General features: G+C 36.2%; 1 protein-coding gene across 1 annotated transcript in view; it reads right to left on the bottom strand.

Moving 5' to 3' along the window:
* Nucleotides 1–246: 246 nt before the first annotated feature.
* Nucleotides 247–12857, bottom strand: part of nsmaf (neutral sphingomyelinase activation associated factor) — a 35416-nt gene continuing 22805 nt past the window's right edge. Inside the window, exons 17-31 of the mRNA XM_062980346.1 lie at nucleotides 12723–12774; nucleotides 11818–11938; nucleotides 11340–11471; nucleotides 10324–10366; nucleotides 9004–9167; nucleotides 7965–8073; nucleotides 7035–7099; nucleotides 5975–6042; nucleotides 5354–5421; nucleotides 4977–5100; nucleotides 4152–4229; nucleotides 3376–3526; nucleotides 1604–1706; nucleotides 884–993; nucleotides 247–614 (exon numbers count right to left, since the gene is read on the bottom strand). Coding sequence (XP_062836416.1) covers nucleotides 520–614; nucleotides 884–993; nucleotides 1604–1706; nucleotides 3376–3526; nucleotides 4152–4229; nucleotides 4977–5100; nucleotides 5354–5421; nucleotides 5975–6042; nucleotides 7035–7099; nucleotides 7965–8073; nucleotides 9004–9167; nucleotides 10324–10366; nucleotides 11340–11471; nucleotides 11818–11938; nucleotides 12723–12774 — 1483 coding nt within the window. The 3' untranslated portion in view covers nucleotides 247–519. The remainder of the gene's footprint in view (nucleotides 615–883; nucleotides 994–1603; nucleotides 1707–3375; nucleotides 3527–4151; nucleotides 4230–4976; nucleotides 5101–5353; nucleotides 5422–5974; nucleotides 6043–7034; nucleotides 7100–7964; nucleotides 8074–9003; nucleotides 9168–10323; nucleotides 10367–11339; nucleotides 11472–11817; nucleotides 11939–12722; nucleotides 12775–12857) is intronic.

The raw sequence follows: 12857 nt of genomic DNA, 5'->3' as shown, positions 1-12857 counted from the left end.
TGGCTTGGCATTTTATTTCCTCTGTGGTGGGAAAATGAGGGCATATAGGCTAGGATTGCACACAGAAGATTCTTAGTGTAAAATTCCATATGCTATTTTTGCATTGATTATGCTCCATAATGCTTGTATTGAATTGGCAATGTTCAGCTGAATCAAGTTATCAAATATGCTAGTGCTACTCTGCAGCTGCTTCTATAGAGAAACATACAAATCACGCCCAGCTAATTAGGTCACTGTGACAGTGAATTAAAACTTTGTTTACATAAAAATAATTCTTTATTTTCAGTTAAGTATTAAGATAAGTTTACAAGCTGAAATGACATTTGTAAACAAAATACAGGTGCATACTGTAGTCTTGACATAAATATTTCAGAGCTTTCAGCTACACACAACAGAAGCTAGAGGCAGCCAAAGCTCTTTGTCTGAACTGCAGCAGGCATCATCATTTGTGAATAAAGTTCTTTAAAAAGTTTGGTTTAAAATATCTTCAATACTGATATACTTCGAGAGGGAAGGCACTTAGTATTGCTGTTTCCAGAACCCGATATGTTTATCTTCCCCTCCAGTGATTATGTTGCTACATTGCTCATTCATCCACATAGAAGTAACAGCACCTAAGGAAGAAAGAGAGATCAGAAAAGCTGGTTTGACTTGTACCTTACGATTCCCCTTTTATTGCTCTGAGATAGATGGATAGGGTTAAATCTAGAAGTTAAGGGATACTTAATGATGTAGATTATATACTCACACAAATCTCTTTCAGTCCTGGTGCCTCTACAAAATAAACATTCAGGCACTGCTCCCAGAAAATTTACTTTGAAAAAACATTTAGTTATCATACTTCAGAATGATGGTGAAAAAAATTTGATAAATAAAAACATACCTGCATGGCCTGAGATTCTTTCCACTATTTTTCCTCCAACTATATCCCAAACGAACAGTTCTCCTGACTGACTTCCTGATAGGACAGTACTCCCATCCCACTTGAAACATCTGTAGAAGTATATAATACCACATTTGAATAAGATTGTACTGAAGTCATCACTTCCACATTACAGTTATAAGGCTTTTTGATGTCTCTTGAAGACATTTGTTAACCCTATAGTATCAGCTTAAAAAGATGTTGCATCTCTTTCGACTATGTAGAAATAAAGACTTTAGTACCATTTGTGTTGACTTGTCTCGAGCTCATGAGCAAGCATCCATGAAACTACCCCATTTTACTAGAGAATCCCTCATAGAATAATTCAAACAATTAAGAATAGGCAGTACGGAGGTTAAATTTGTATATGGACCGCATTGCACTGGAAAGATCTACCATTCACTAAATAATAGATTAAAGAATTATACTGCTATCCATAAAGGCTTAAAATTAGCAAGTTTAAGTTAAGATGAGATCATAAACCTTTACACTGAATTCCATTATCTCACCAACATAAAAAGTACTATTTACTTGCAACAATTGGTAAGAAATAGAATGTGACTTCAACTGTAACTAAATATCAATACTAAAAGAACTGGTAATTCAAGAATCCCTTTATGGTGTTTCACAGAACTACACAAGACAGCAACTTCAAAAAAAAATCTCAAACAATACTGTTACCTTTGGGGTAGCTCTGTAGACACAGATGATATAATCATTCCAGTTTGTACATCGATAACTTTAAAGAAGCCATCTTCTCCTGCACTTAGCAAGTGTCGGCTATCTATAAAACAAAACATATGTACTGGGGATGTAATTCAAGTATGTTATGTCATCAACCCATAACTTTCTTTAGGACCAAGCATATGAAATCCACTCCAACTAAGTTTTACTCATTAACTAGTAAATAAAGATTTGTATGTAATCAGTTTACTAGTAAACAAGGCCACTAAAATTGGCCCTGTAGTGGTCTAGCTTCCACTGACAAAAAAGACTAAGAATGGGACCCAGTTTCAGTTGTAGTGGAAGAACTCTGTTCCCTTTGCTGGTTTCAGAGGATCCTCAAGCTCACCTTTACTCATTTTTTATTTCGGAAACACACACTAAAACGTGACTATTGATATATAAAACCATCAACTAGCAGTAGTAATTCTACACTTACTAAAAAAACTATGTACCACCTATTTGAAAGAAAATTTCCTGTCCCTACCCCAGGACAAAGTCATATAACCTATTGTCTTATCAAAGCTCTTAATTATAGACAAAAACAACCAATTATATAGCATTTGCCCTACCCTTGCTCTTTTCTGTCAATAACTTTTAATTACTAAACACTACTACAGACCAATCTTTAGATATTCTACCTATGTATTTGTATAAATCATTGATCATTTAGTGCTTTTGAGGTGGCCTGCTGTGGGAAGAAGGGGACAGGCATTGACAATTTCATTCCCCTAAATCTAAAGCCAATCCAGTCAATCTGGGATCTCCTTGTACTGGATTTCAAAAACTAACAATATCAGCAGTGATAAATTCTGGGAGTCAATACTGTCTGGGCATCCACAGGTCAGGCTTTAAATATCACCCGGGTAACTTGACATAAACATTTTCATCAAGTGAAGCTTTCTGGGTTCATTTATTCATTTTAAGGAACCAATGTACTAGTAATACAACTCGCTTGCATATACTGGCTGGAAACATGCTAACTGTGTTGTTGCACTAGTTAACTTTTTGCACCTTTTTTGTACTGTGCACTTGATAATTTTTGGACCCTACAGGCAATTGTTTATTAAAATATCTTTTTCCATATCAAGGATTTTGGAGCAGCTTACAAATGGCATTAAAAACAGATTTAAAAGATTTAATCTTTTTTTTTAAACCCTATGTACTCCATTATTTGGTATGAGTTAAGGAGGCCCAAAGGCTTTGACGAACAGCCAAGTTTTAACTTGGCACCTAAACAACATTAGGACTATTTGGGCCTCCAAAGGAAGTTGGATTGTCCACATTCCACATTTGGGATGTCACAGCTGGAAAGGTCCCCTTCTTGCTCAATTTTTTGTGGGACACAAAAAAGCCCTCTCCCCTTGCCAACAGATCTTAAACCCCTTGCAGGTACATGTTCTCCTTAAAGAGGCTTAAAATGTCATCAGAAGCACCTTAAATTCAGACTAGAAATGTATTGGCAGTCAGTACAATTTATGCATTAATATTACAAAACGCCAATCAGAAAGGTAGAGATATATTAGGTATCATTAGGGCCAAAATCCTGTAGCACACCTAGGAGTAAGCTCTAATTGAACATAGTGAAATTTACATTTGAGCACAATTGTACTGAAAGTATATGTTTGTTATACCCAAGATTAAAACTCAAATAGTGATTTGAGTTTCTCTGTGTTTAACATAAATTTTTTTTCACAATACTTCTATATGAAAGATTTAATATAACATACCAGGACTAAAAGCCGCATCGAAGACAGCCCCTGAATGGCATGCAATTTGATGTAACACAGAGGCAGTTGAAACATCCCAGATGCTAATGGTCCCTTCTTTTGTTCCCGAGGCCAGGAGCGTATATGCATCATTTAAGTTGATTGTATTGACCTAAATAATTCAATGCTCATTATTTCTTTCTTTATCTATTCATTATTCAGACAAGCAGCATGAAAGCGAAAGCAAGGAAACATTTAGAAATGCACACAATCATTTTTGCCATGAAGATTCATCTTCACAGTCCCATGAGTCTTAAGCATTCAAGATTATGAGGCCTTGAGATGCTTACACTGATGAAGTAATCCAAGGATGCACTTATGATTTACATAGATACAGTACAATGCCTCTTCAACATGTAAAACTGGTATTTTTTTGGCTAAGTTAACAATATATTCACACAAATAAAAAACTTGAAATGTCAAGCAATGTTATATTTTAATCACTCAAGCATACACAACATGCATTACAAGGTATCAGGAAAATGTTTAGGATAAGGTTAAATTATCACTTTTCATATAGAAGAATGATTCTGTATTTATACTATTATTTCACCTTTAAAATGGCTTTGATTATTTGATTATCCATATTTAAATATAAATCTTCCCTTCTACCTTTAAAAATAAGCAATCTTTAAATCCCTGCTCCTCCAAAATTTGTTTTTACTGAAGCTTAAACGGAAAAATAGCATTTATTTTGCATGTCAAAAAAACACATATGCAGATGCTTTTCTACTTACACTAACATCATGTTCCAATTCAGCAAGCAGTTCAAAATGCTTCCTATTGCCCAGTTCTGTAGAAGTGCAGCTCCACACCTAGAACGCAAACATTTGACATAGATACATGTTTCTCTTTCATCCATTTAAGTTAATTTAGGTAACATGTTGAGTAATTCATACAATATACAGTTACAGAATTCTACAAAGCTTCTCTTCATAACTTCGGTTCAGATTTTAATGTACAACTCCATAAAAGTTCAGCATCATATTACTGCTGACTGCTTCCAGTGAGTGAATCGGGAAAAAACAAACAAAATGGTTTCCATGGCACCTTGTATACCCTGACAGCTGATTGAACGTGCCTGCATTTCACCATGATGCAAAAAAGCACATGCCATCCATATCAATTCATGGAAATTTGCTGTGTAAATCATGACCTGAGCATGACTGGCAGTAGTAAAGGAAACAATAGGGACAAGTCTATGTTTTAGAAACACTACTGATAATAGCCACCACGCAAAGATTTCGGAACAGTTTTTATATAGAAGTCCTGTTTGTATGCTTACTCAAAGCATAAGAAGTAACAAGTGGATTGATTTGCTAGACTCAAATCTACCCACGTTTGCAAAGAGAGAAGGCTTTTAATTTCTATTGCCTCACTGATAAGTAGTCAATTGTGGCAAGCGAACACTGATAAATAGCCAGCTCATACAGTTGCCTCCAGCAAGGTTAGAAAACACCAGCAATCTTAGCTCAAAAATATTAAAAACTATGAAAGAGCTATTGCTTATTCAATTTTTGTCAAGGCAGCATATCCAAACAGGTCAAAGACACAGTACATACCTTTACAGTGGAATCCCAGGATGCAGAATACAAGCGATCATTGTGCCAGCAAATCTTACTGACAGCATCGTCATGGCCTATTAAGGTGTCCTGCTGCCTTCCAAAAGCTATAGAATAGAAATAACTAAAAGAAATAAAAAGCTATGTAAGTACTTTGCATAATGCTCTAGCTCCAAAAAGCACATTTATATAAATGTAAACTGAGTTCATTTCTTTATTGCAAAACATATGAAATTCCAGTTTTGAAAAAGAGCTTCCTAATGTCCATTGAGCCAGTTCACAGATGGGAGCCTTAATTTCTCTTTCTAATGTAGCAGCATTAAGAAGCAGCCATGGGATGCTATACACTGATATACAGGTAAAATAAAATCACATACACATTGTTGTCCCATGAAGAACATACGACAGTGGTATCACCTGGTAGGATTAAACAGCAGGACAAAGCCTATATGACACAAAGAATACAGTGTTTAGTTTAGCCTTGCAAAAATACTAGTACATCTTTGCCAGGTTCCATTACAAATATTTTTATTCTAGGGAGTTAATGAAAGTAATAGCGTAGTAGCTAAGAAATCAAAATGATTTTTCTATGTCAAACAAAAACAACACATGGTTAATTTAACTAAAGCTGCACACATGAAGCAAAAAGCTCTAAAATACAAACATTTATATAGGTAATGTGATTATTATTATACAAAAGGTAAGCTAAATTAGTTGGTTGACAGCACTGGAGTTATGCCTATTTGCATAGCACCTTAAGGATGTTGTCAACAAAGCCCTGAAATTTAGCCAGATTAAAGTTTCGCTCTGCAATCTGAATTGCTTTTAGCACTTTATACAGATTGAAGAACAATGGCTCTCTGCATTTTTGACAAGCAAAAATGGAATGAAGCTACAAAGGCAAAAACATGCAGTACTACATTAAAATAGTTCTGGACAAGAGTCATTTTGAGGAATCAATGGCAAAAAACACTGTCAAAAGTCTTGGAAGCACTGACCATGTTTGAGAATGACACACTCCTCTGGAGCATCTTCGATTCTGTAGAAAACATCCTCAAAGTAGAATCTGATGCAAATTATGTAAAAAAGAATGGAAAGATTATAGCAGTTAAAGGCATCACTGATAACTTTCAGCAAAGAAGGAAGAACTGCTGGATAAATTTCTGTACAGATGCACAAGTGCGTTTACAATAAACTAAGTCAGATGAGAGGCAGTGCAAGTGGAGTTTCAAGCTCGTTACACCACACAACGTACATCACACAACGTATTTCCAAGACTCCTGTTTCTTTTCACAATGTTCCAATGCAGGCTTTGCAGGCAAGGTACCAACATCAATACAGTATTTGGCAAAATACATATGTGTATGGAGAGGAGAGGCGGAGGTGGCTTCCCACGTGCTTTGAACTAAAACTCTTGGCACTGGGCCATTGCAACTGAGGCCTCCGAAAGCTGATGTCCAACATACTTGGACAGACAAATGTTCTGCAGAGAGAATGAAATATTCCTTTTCCACTTGGTGACATCTTCAGACATTCTGCTGGCAGGCACATGTACTTTTCTATCAAACCTCTTGCATTGCAGAGTCCCATATGTCTCCAGAGCCACCAATGAAAGCAAGCATCTCTGTGTTCCCATCAAAGTTTGGGGACATGTGCTCCTTCAAATGTTGTGTTGCAATTGCCATTAGCTCTAGATAGCATAGTCAAAAGTGGAGTGTGATGAAAGAAATTAGTCCAATATCATTTGGAAAGTCATATGGTATGACCCAAGTTCTAAATGAGCACTGCGGTATTTTTTTTAAAGGAAGCCATCCCTGTACCCATTAACACATTTTGTGTTTTTCCTGCACTGTTCCAGAATTCAATTCATCAGGAAAATTCCTGCTTAAAAATTTAACAACTTGTAGATGTATGAGGAAATCTTCGGGTTTTTGCTTTAACAGGTCTATGCTGAATCTGCTTGTAAAGTAAATTTTAAAGGCTTTCTATGCTGAACAGGATCATAGAAACAGTGGAGAGTTGTTCACATTACTCAGATCTGAATAGAGCATGACGTACCTTTAGATGTAGTAAAAATGGAAGACTGTCTCGAACCAGAACGCACAGCAATTCCAGTTATTTCCCTGTTCAAAACACAACAATGTTGCAAAAGGATTTTAGTAGGTTATCTCAGTCTTATATATATATTACTATCTGGAATTTGAAAATATTTTTTATCACCAATTAGATCACTAGAGCTCCTTAGGTAACGCACAACAAATATAAACATTGTTGTCGAAGGCTTACATGGCCGGAATCACTGGGCTGTTGTGTGTTTTCTGGGCTGTATGGCCGTGTTCCAGAAGCATTCTGTCCTGACGTTTCACCCACATCTATGACAGGCATCCCCTCAACCTCTGAGGACGCCTGCCATAAATGCTGGTGAAATGCTTCTGGAACATGGCCATACAGCCCAGAAAACACACACCTAATTATAAACATTATTTAAAACAAAATAATACAATTTATTTTTTAAAACACTGAGAGCAGCAACCCTTGGTTTTAAGAAATGAAAACTGTACAAAATAATGGAATCATAGCAAGTTCGACAAGTATGTAGCTAGCCTGACTTTCCTTAGGATGAAGTGTCTTTCATTCACATAAGGCATCTTTTTCCAGTAGGGACTGTCACCCATGCCTTATGAACTCCACCTGACAATTGTTGATTGTGTATTAATGCTAACTTTTAATTGTCACTTGTCTTTATTTTACATTTAAACTTTTGCTTGCTGCTCTGAATATCTTATAGAAACTAATAGCAAAAATGTTGTCAAAAATAAACAAATTTATGTGTGTGCGTGATATAACCACTACACTGATCTAAACATTCAAATTATCTGTGTCAAAGAAAAATTCCCCCCTCTTGATATTTGATATTGATATTTTTCTTGTCATTAAAAACTTTACATCGTTACAAATATTTCCCCTTTTGTATGTCATAGAGTTTACCCTTTGTGAATCTTGTATTGGCCATCTAGTTTTAATCTGGTCATGTTGTTCCAGGCAAGTAGGATGCTCTCTTCTGTCAAATCTTCAAATGATTCTTCACATGGAGAGACTGAAAGAAAATAAATCAGACAAAATATTTTATCAGGCTGGAAAGGTATGGGTAGGAGATAAAACAAATCTTGGTTCTTATATGGACAGATAAACATAAAATGATTTTATACCTTAACAGCTGTGTAGCACAGCTGTTAAGATGTGCTAAATATCTGTAGTAAACATTTTCTGGACAATGCAATAGTTGCATCCATCTGCTGGCAGCATAAACAGAGTTGTGCATTTGAACTTCTGTGGATGGATGGATGGATATATGGAAAGACAGAGTAGTGTACTTTGCTTTGAGTTTCCTTGTGAAGAGAAAAAGTGGGCTCTATATAAACGTAATAATAATAATAATGATGATAATAATAATAATAATAATAATAATAATAATAATACAGTAGAGTCTCACTTATCCAACATAAACGGACCGGTGGAACGTTGGATAAGCGAATATGTTGGATAATAAGGAGGGCTTAGGGAAAAGCCTATTACACATCAAATTAGACAGACTAACCCCAGCAACATGACAATAGTAAGGTACTTGAGAGTTGCACTTTCAAACATGTGCAGAGCGAGGTTGAACCTCAAAGCTCAAAAGAATAATAATAATCAAAATAAAGTGATATAAAGCATCTGATTAAAAAACTATTCCTTTTCCCAAGGACACGTCAAATTCTAGGTCTACATGACTTTTCCAGAACTGGAAATCCTACAGAAGGATGCCCCATAACAGCTTTGCACCAGGTCACATCTGGGGAGAGGAGGCAGGCATTTAAAAAAACAAAAAGCCATTTTCTCAGCAAATACTGTACTATCATTGCGTTTATCATGCAAAATTTCTCTGTAGTCATTTAGACAAACTTTACTGGACTAAAACAATTCAAGCAAAATCATATGAGAAGGAAAAAAAATACAAAGACGAGTGAAGTGCCAGCATATTTACCTGGAGACTCGGCCATAGAAGGACTTCTACTAGATGCATGGGATAGCTTTCTTGACTTTGGAATTATTCTCCGAGGATGAGGGATTGTAAATAACTGTTTTGGAGTCTGCCCAAACTCTAGGATTTGTGTCAACAGAGCTACTCTCTCGTCGGGGTCCATAATTCTATGTGAAAAAGAGAGAGCGGAGAATATATGACATTGTGCTATACCAAATTAGCCTGCTTAGCTGAGTACTAAGTGGCAGCAATTATCAGAGTTATGCTTGGTTCTTTTTTTATTGAACCCCTGATGGCGCAGCAGGTTAAACAACTGAGCTGTTGAACTTGCTGACTGAAAGATTAGCAGTTCAAATCAGCTTCCGCTGTTAGCCCCAGCTTCTGCCAACCTAGCAGTTCAAACACATGCAAATGTGAGTAAATATTGCTTCAGCGGGAAAGTAACGGCACTCCGTGCAGTCATGCCGGCCACATGACCTTGGAGAGGTCTACAGACAATGCCAGCTCTTCAGCTTAGAAATGGAGAGGAGCATCAACTCCCAGAGTCAGATATGACAAGACTTAATGTCAGGGGAAAATCTTTGCTCTATTACTTGAACTGGAGGACGTAGAAAACTATTTCGTCTAACAACTGAGGACTGGCATTTGAATTACAGCCTCGACCTGCAGCATGGAGAACCTCAGTTCATCATTTCAACAAACCAGGAATGCCTTTTTTCAGGAGGCGCCATTCCAATTATATTGCTCTTTCCCTGTTCTCCATGAAGTCATTCAGTATTCTGTGACCCAATGGAGATAATACTTCTGTTTTGGGCTTTTTGAGTTATCCCCAACATCTATCCATCCATCCATCCATCCATCCATCCATCCATCCATCCATCCCATTTGTATGCTGTCACTGTCCTAGGGTGGAATACAAAGAAGCATCCATTTTTTAAAATAAAAAAGGTCCCCTTCTAAATATTTCTTTGTATTTTTTGGAAATTCTGGACCCACTAAAAGCTTGTAGATTATCTCACTTGTGAATGGAAAAACACTCTAGCATATATCCAACTGATAGCCCATTACATCAATTACTGGATGGTAACATGAAATTTGCATAAATCACACCAATTTGATGGGTCTATCCATTGGATTTATCACAAAAGAAATAAACTTGGTAAAAAATTTAAATGACATCTGGCCCCTTTTGGAAGTATCAAAAAAGCTCAATTCCTTTTTATGACAAAGAGTTTGTAACTTTTTTAAAGGATAGCATTGTAAGCAAAAAAGCCCCTCAAAACACCCATCTACTATTCCAAAAACTGTTGGAAATTCAGTTACCTGTTCAAATCTACTCCTCCTTCATAAGTTAATGGATGAAATACTATGAAGAGATGGATAGGAAAAAACAATTATCATTCATTTTATCAAGAAAATAGATTAAGAAAGTAATGTCTTCCTACCCCATCCTACCCCAAATTCTCCAAGACAACTCTTCAACACTTTGTCCAGGCACTTTATTAAATGGTCTTATAATTATATACTTTTGCACTTTCTGACTTGATCACCCCCATTCGATCCATTAGTGGTGATGTTTGTTTTTATCATTTTATCTTTTATCTGGTAATTATGGTGTTATATTGTATCACTGTGTTTTAATCCGTTTTATTTGATTTGTTGTGTTGATAATGTTCATTTAATGATTTATATATGTTTTAACTTGTCTTATTTTGCTTTTGTTTCTGGGTTTGGCCCCATGTTAGCTGCCCTGAGTCCCTTCAGGGAGATAGAGGAGGGATAGAAAAATAAATTATTATTATAATATTTACTACATACATTTTGTTTACATATTATATTACATTGCCCTTTGATGATTATAAGGCAAATCTATCAGGGTCCTTTTTAGTTGCAAGACTTGTTCAGAGGGGATATTGTACTTGCCTTCCTCTGATGCTGAAAGCTTGTGATTTGCCTAAGGTCACCCAATAGGCTTTCACTGTCAAGCCAGGTAGAGATTCGAACCCTTGTCCACAAATTCATAGTCCAATGCTCAAACCACTACCCACACTGATTCTTATATTCCAGTCACAAATGCATACTTTTACCTGATAGTATGCCTCAGTAAATACAGTAGGACTTATTTCTCAGTAAATTGTACATGATCATAACATTCAGAAGTGTTTACATTGGGCTTAATTGTGTTTATAATGGGAACAGAAGCTTAATTATGATGATACGAAATGCTTTGTGCTCAAAATGAAGACCTTCCCTTCACGACAAAGAATTCAAACTACACTATTGTTTGTCAATCTCAAAGCATGAAATTGCTAAAAAGAAAAGAAAGAAAAAGATTTTACCATTCTGAGCAGCAATAGCTTCGTTTCCCTTCTGCTTGTAGCCAAACACTAAGTCAATCCATTCATTAAGATGTTCCGACACATACTGGCTTTCCAAAGCTTCTTGGCTCTTCTTAAGAAAGTCGTCAGCATCTAAAGCAAACCATGCCAAAGATTGCTTTGAAATAAAAACAAGCCTCCACTCCCTCCTTGCCTCTTAAAAAACTCACTGGAGAAGAAATATATTTTTCTGTTGTTTTTCTTTAATCCATTTAGTAAGAATTATGTCTAAAATGCAAATGTGAAAACTTGGGAGATTTATTCTGGAGTTATAAGGCTAGACCCAAACTTCAGCAACTGGCACAACAACATTGAAGTCTCCCTTTTGTCCACATTTGACCTGTCTTTTCCTCTCCCTTTGCATTTGCCATTTGAGGAGGCTCTCAATCTGCCTCAAGGGAAGTCTACCCTTGAATCTAGAATCCATACTTCTGTTTACCTGACGCCCAAGGGGGAAGTTCCACATTGTCAACCATCTTTCCTCCTTGTGTCTTTCCCAAGTCCAGCTTCAGGTTATTTAGCAGGAAACTGGAATCATTTTCATAGAATTCGGGTATCAACTGGAACAAATGAAATGCATATGGAATTGCAATTACCAAAACACAATAAAATCTAGCAATATGAGAAGGCACTCATATTACACTGAAAAAAGTTTACTGTTTCAAAGCCTACAGTTGTGTTTCATTTTCTGGCAAGAAACTCTATATTATGGTGTCAATATCACTATATATGAAAGAAGAAAATTCAACATATAGTTCATATCTTTTTTTTTTTAGTACTGTGTCATCCTAAGGCACACCTGCCTTTTCTGGCAATTGGGGAATATCTCTGAAGCACATTTTGCCTGACAATATGTGCTCCAAAAATACGATTGACATAACCAAACTTGTCATCTACACTCTGACCTTTTGACAGTGCATTCTGGAATCCATTTAAAGTAGCACATAAGACAACAATAGCTCAGAAGCCTTATCTGACATAACAAGAATCAGAATACAATATACAATATAGTTATAAGTACAAGGTCAAAAAAACAAAACAACACTGTTTCCAGATCAGGAAGGCATGGTGTCTGATTTCTACTATATCAGGCTATTTGCTTATTCAGTTCAGTCCTTCCTAAATGATTTGACCTTTCAAACTGGAGATGGCAGGGATCCAACCTCGGCCTTTCTGCAAATGTACACATTTTCCCTAACAGTAAACAATACTCAAGTGCTGGAACGGTTGAGGATCAATCTGCTTCTAGATTCAATTATTTAGGAAAAAATATTTAGAATAGAAGAAAACAAAAAAGGAGGAAGCAAGAGTTAATACACACTAAAATGAAAGCAAACAGTTCACCTCTTTGAAATCTGTTGCTCCATCTAAACAGTTCTTCCAAGTTTCTGCAATGCTGGGAAAGAAAAGAGAACAGAATGTGTAAACACGTTTAATCTTAAAGCAATATTTGGCATTACTCCATGTACCAAAAACTGG

Source organism: Anolis carolinensis, chromosome 4 (assembly GCF_035594765.1).
Source record: "Anolis carolinensis isolate JA03-04 chromosome 4, rAnoCar3.1.pri, whole genome shotgun sequence".
Taxonomy (NCBI): Eukaryota; Metazoa; Chordata; class Lepidosauria; order Squamata; family Dactyloidae; genus Anolis; species Anolis carolinensis.
Note: the sequence above shows the minus strand (reverse complement) of the source record. Positions and strands in the feature narration are given on the sequence as shown.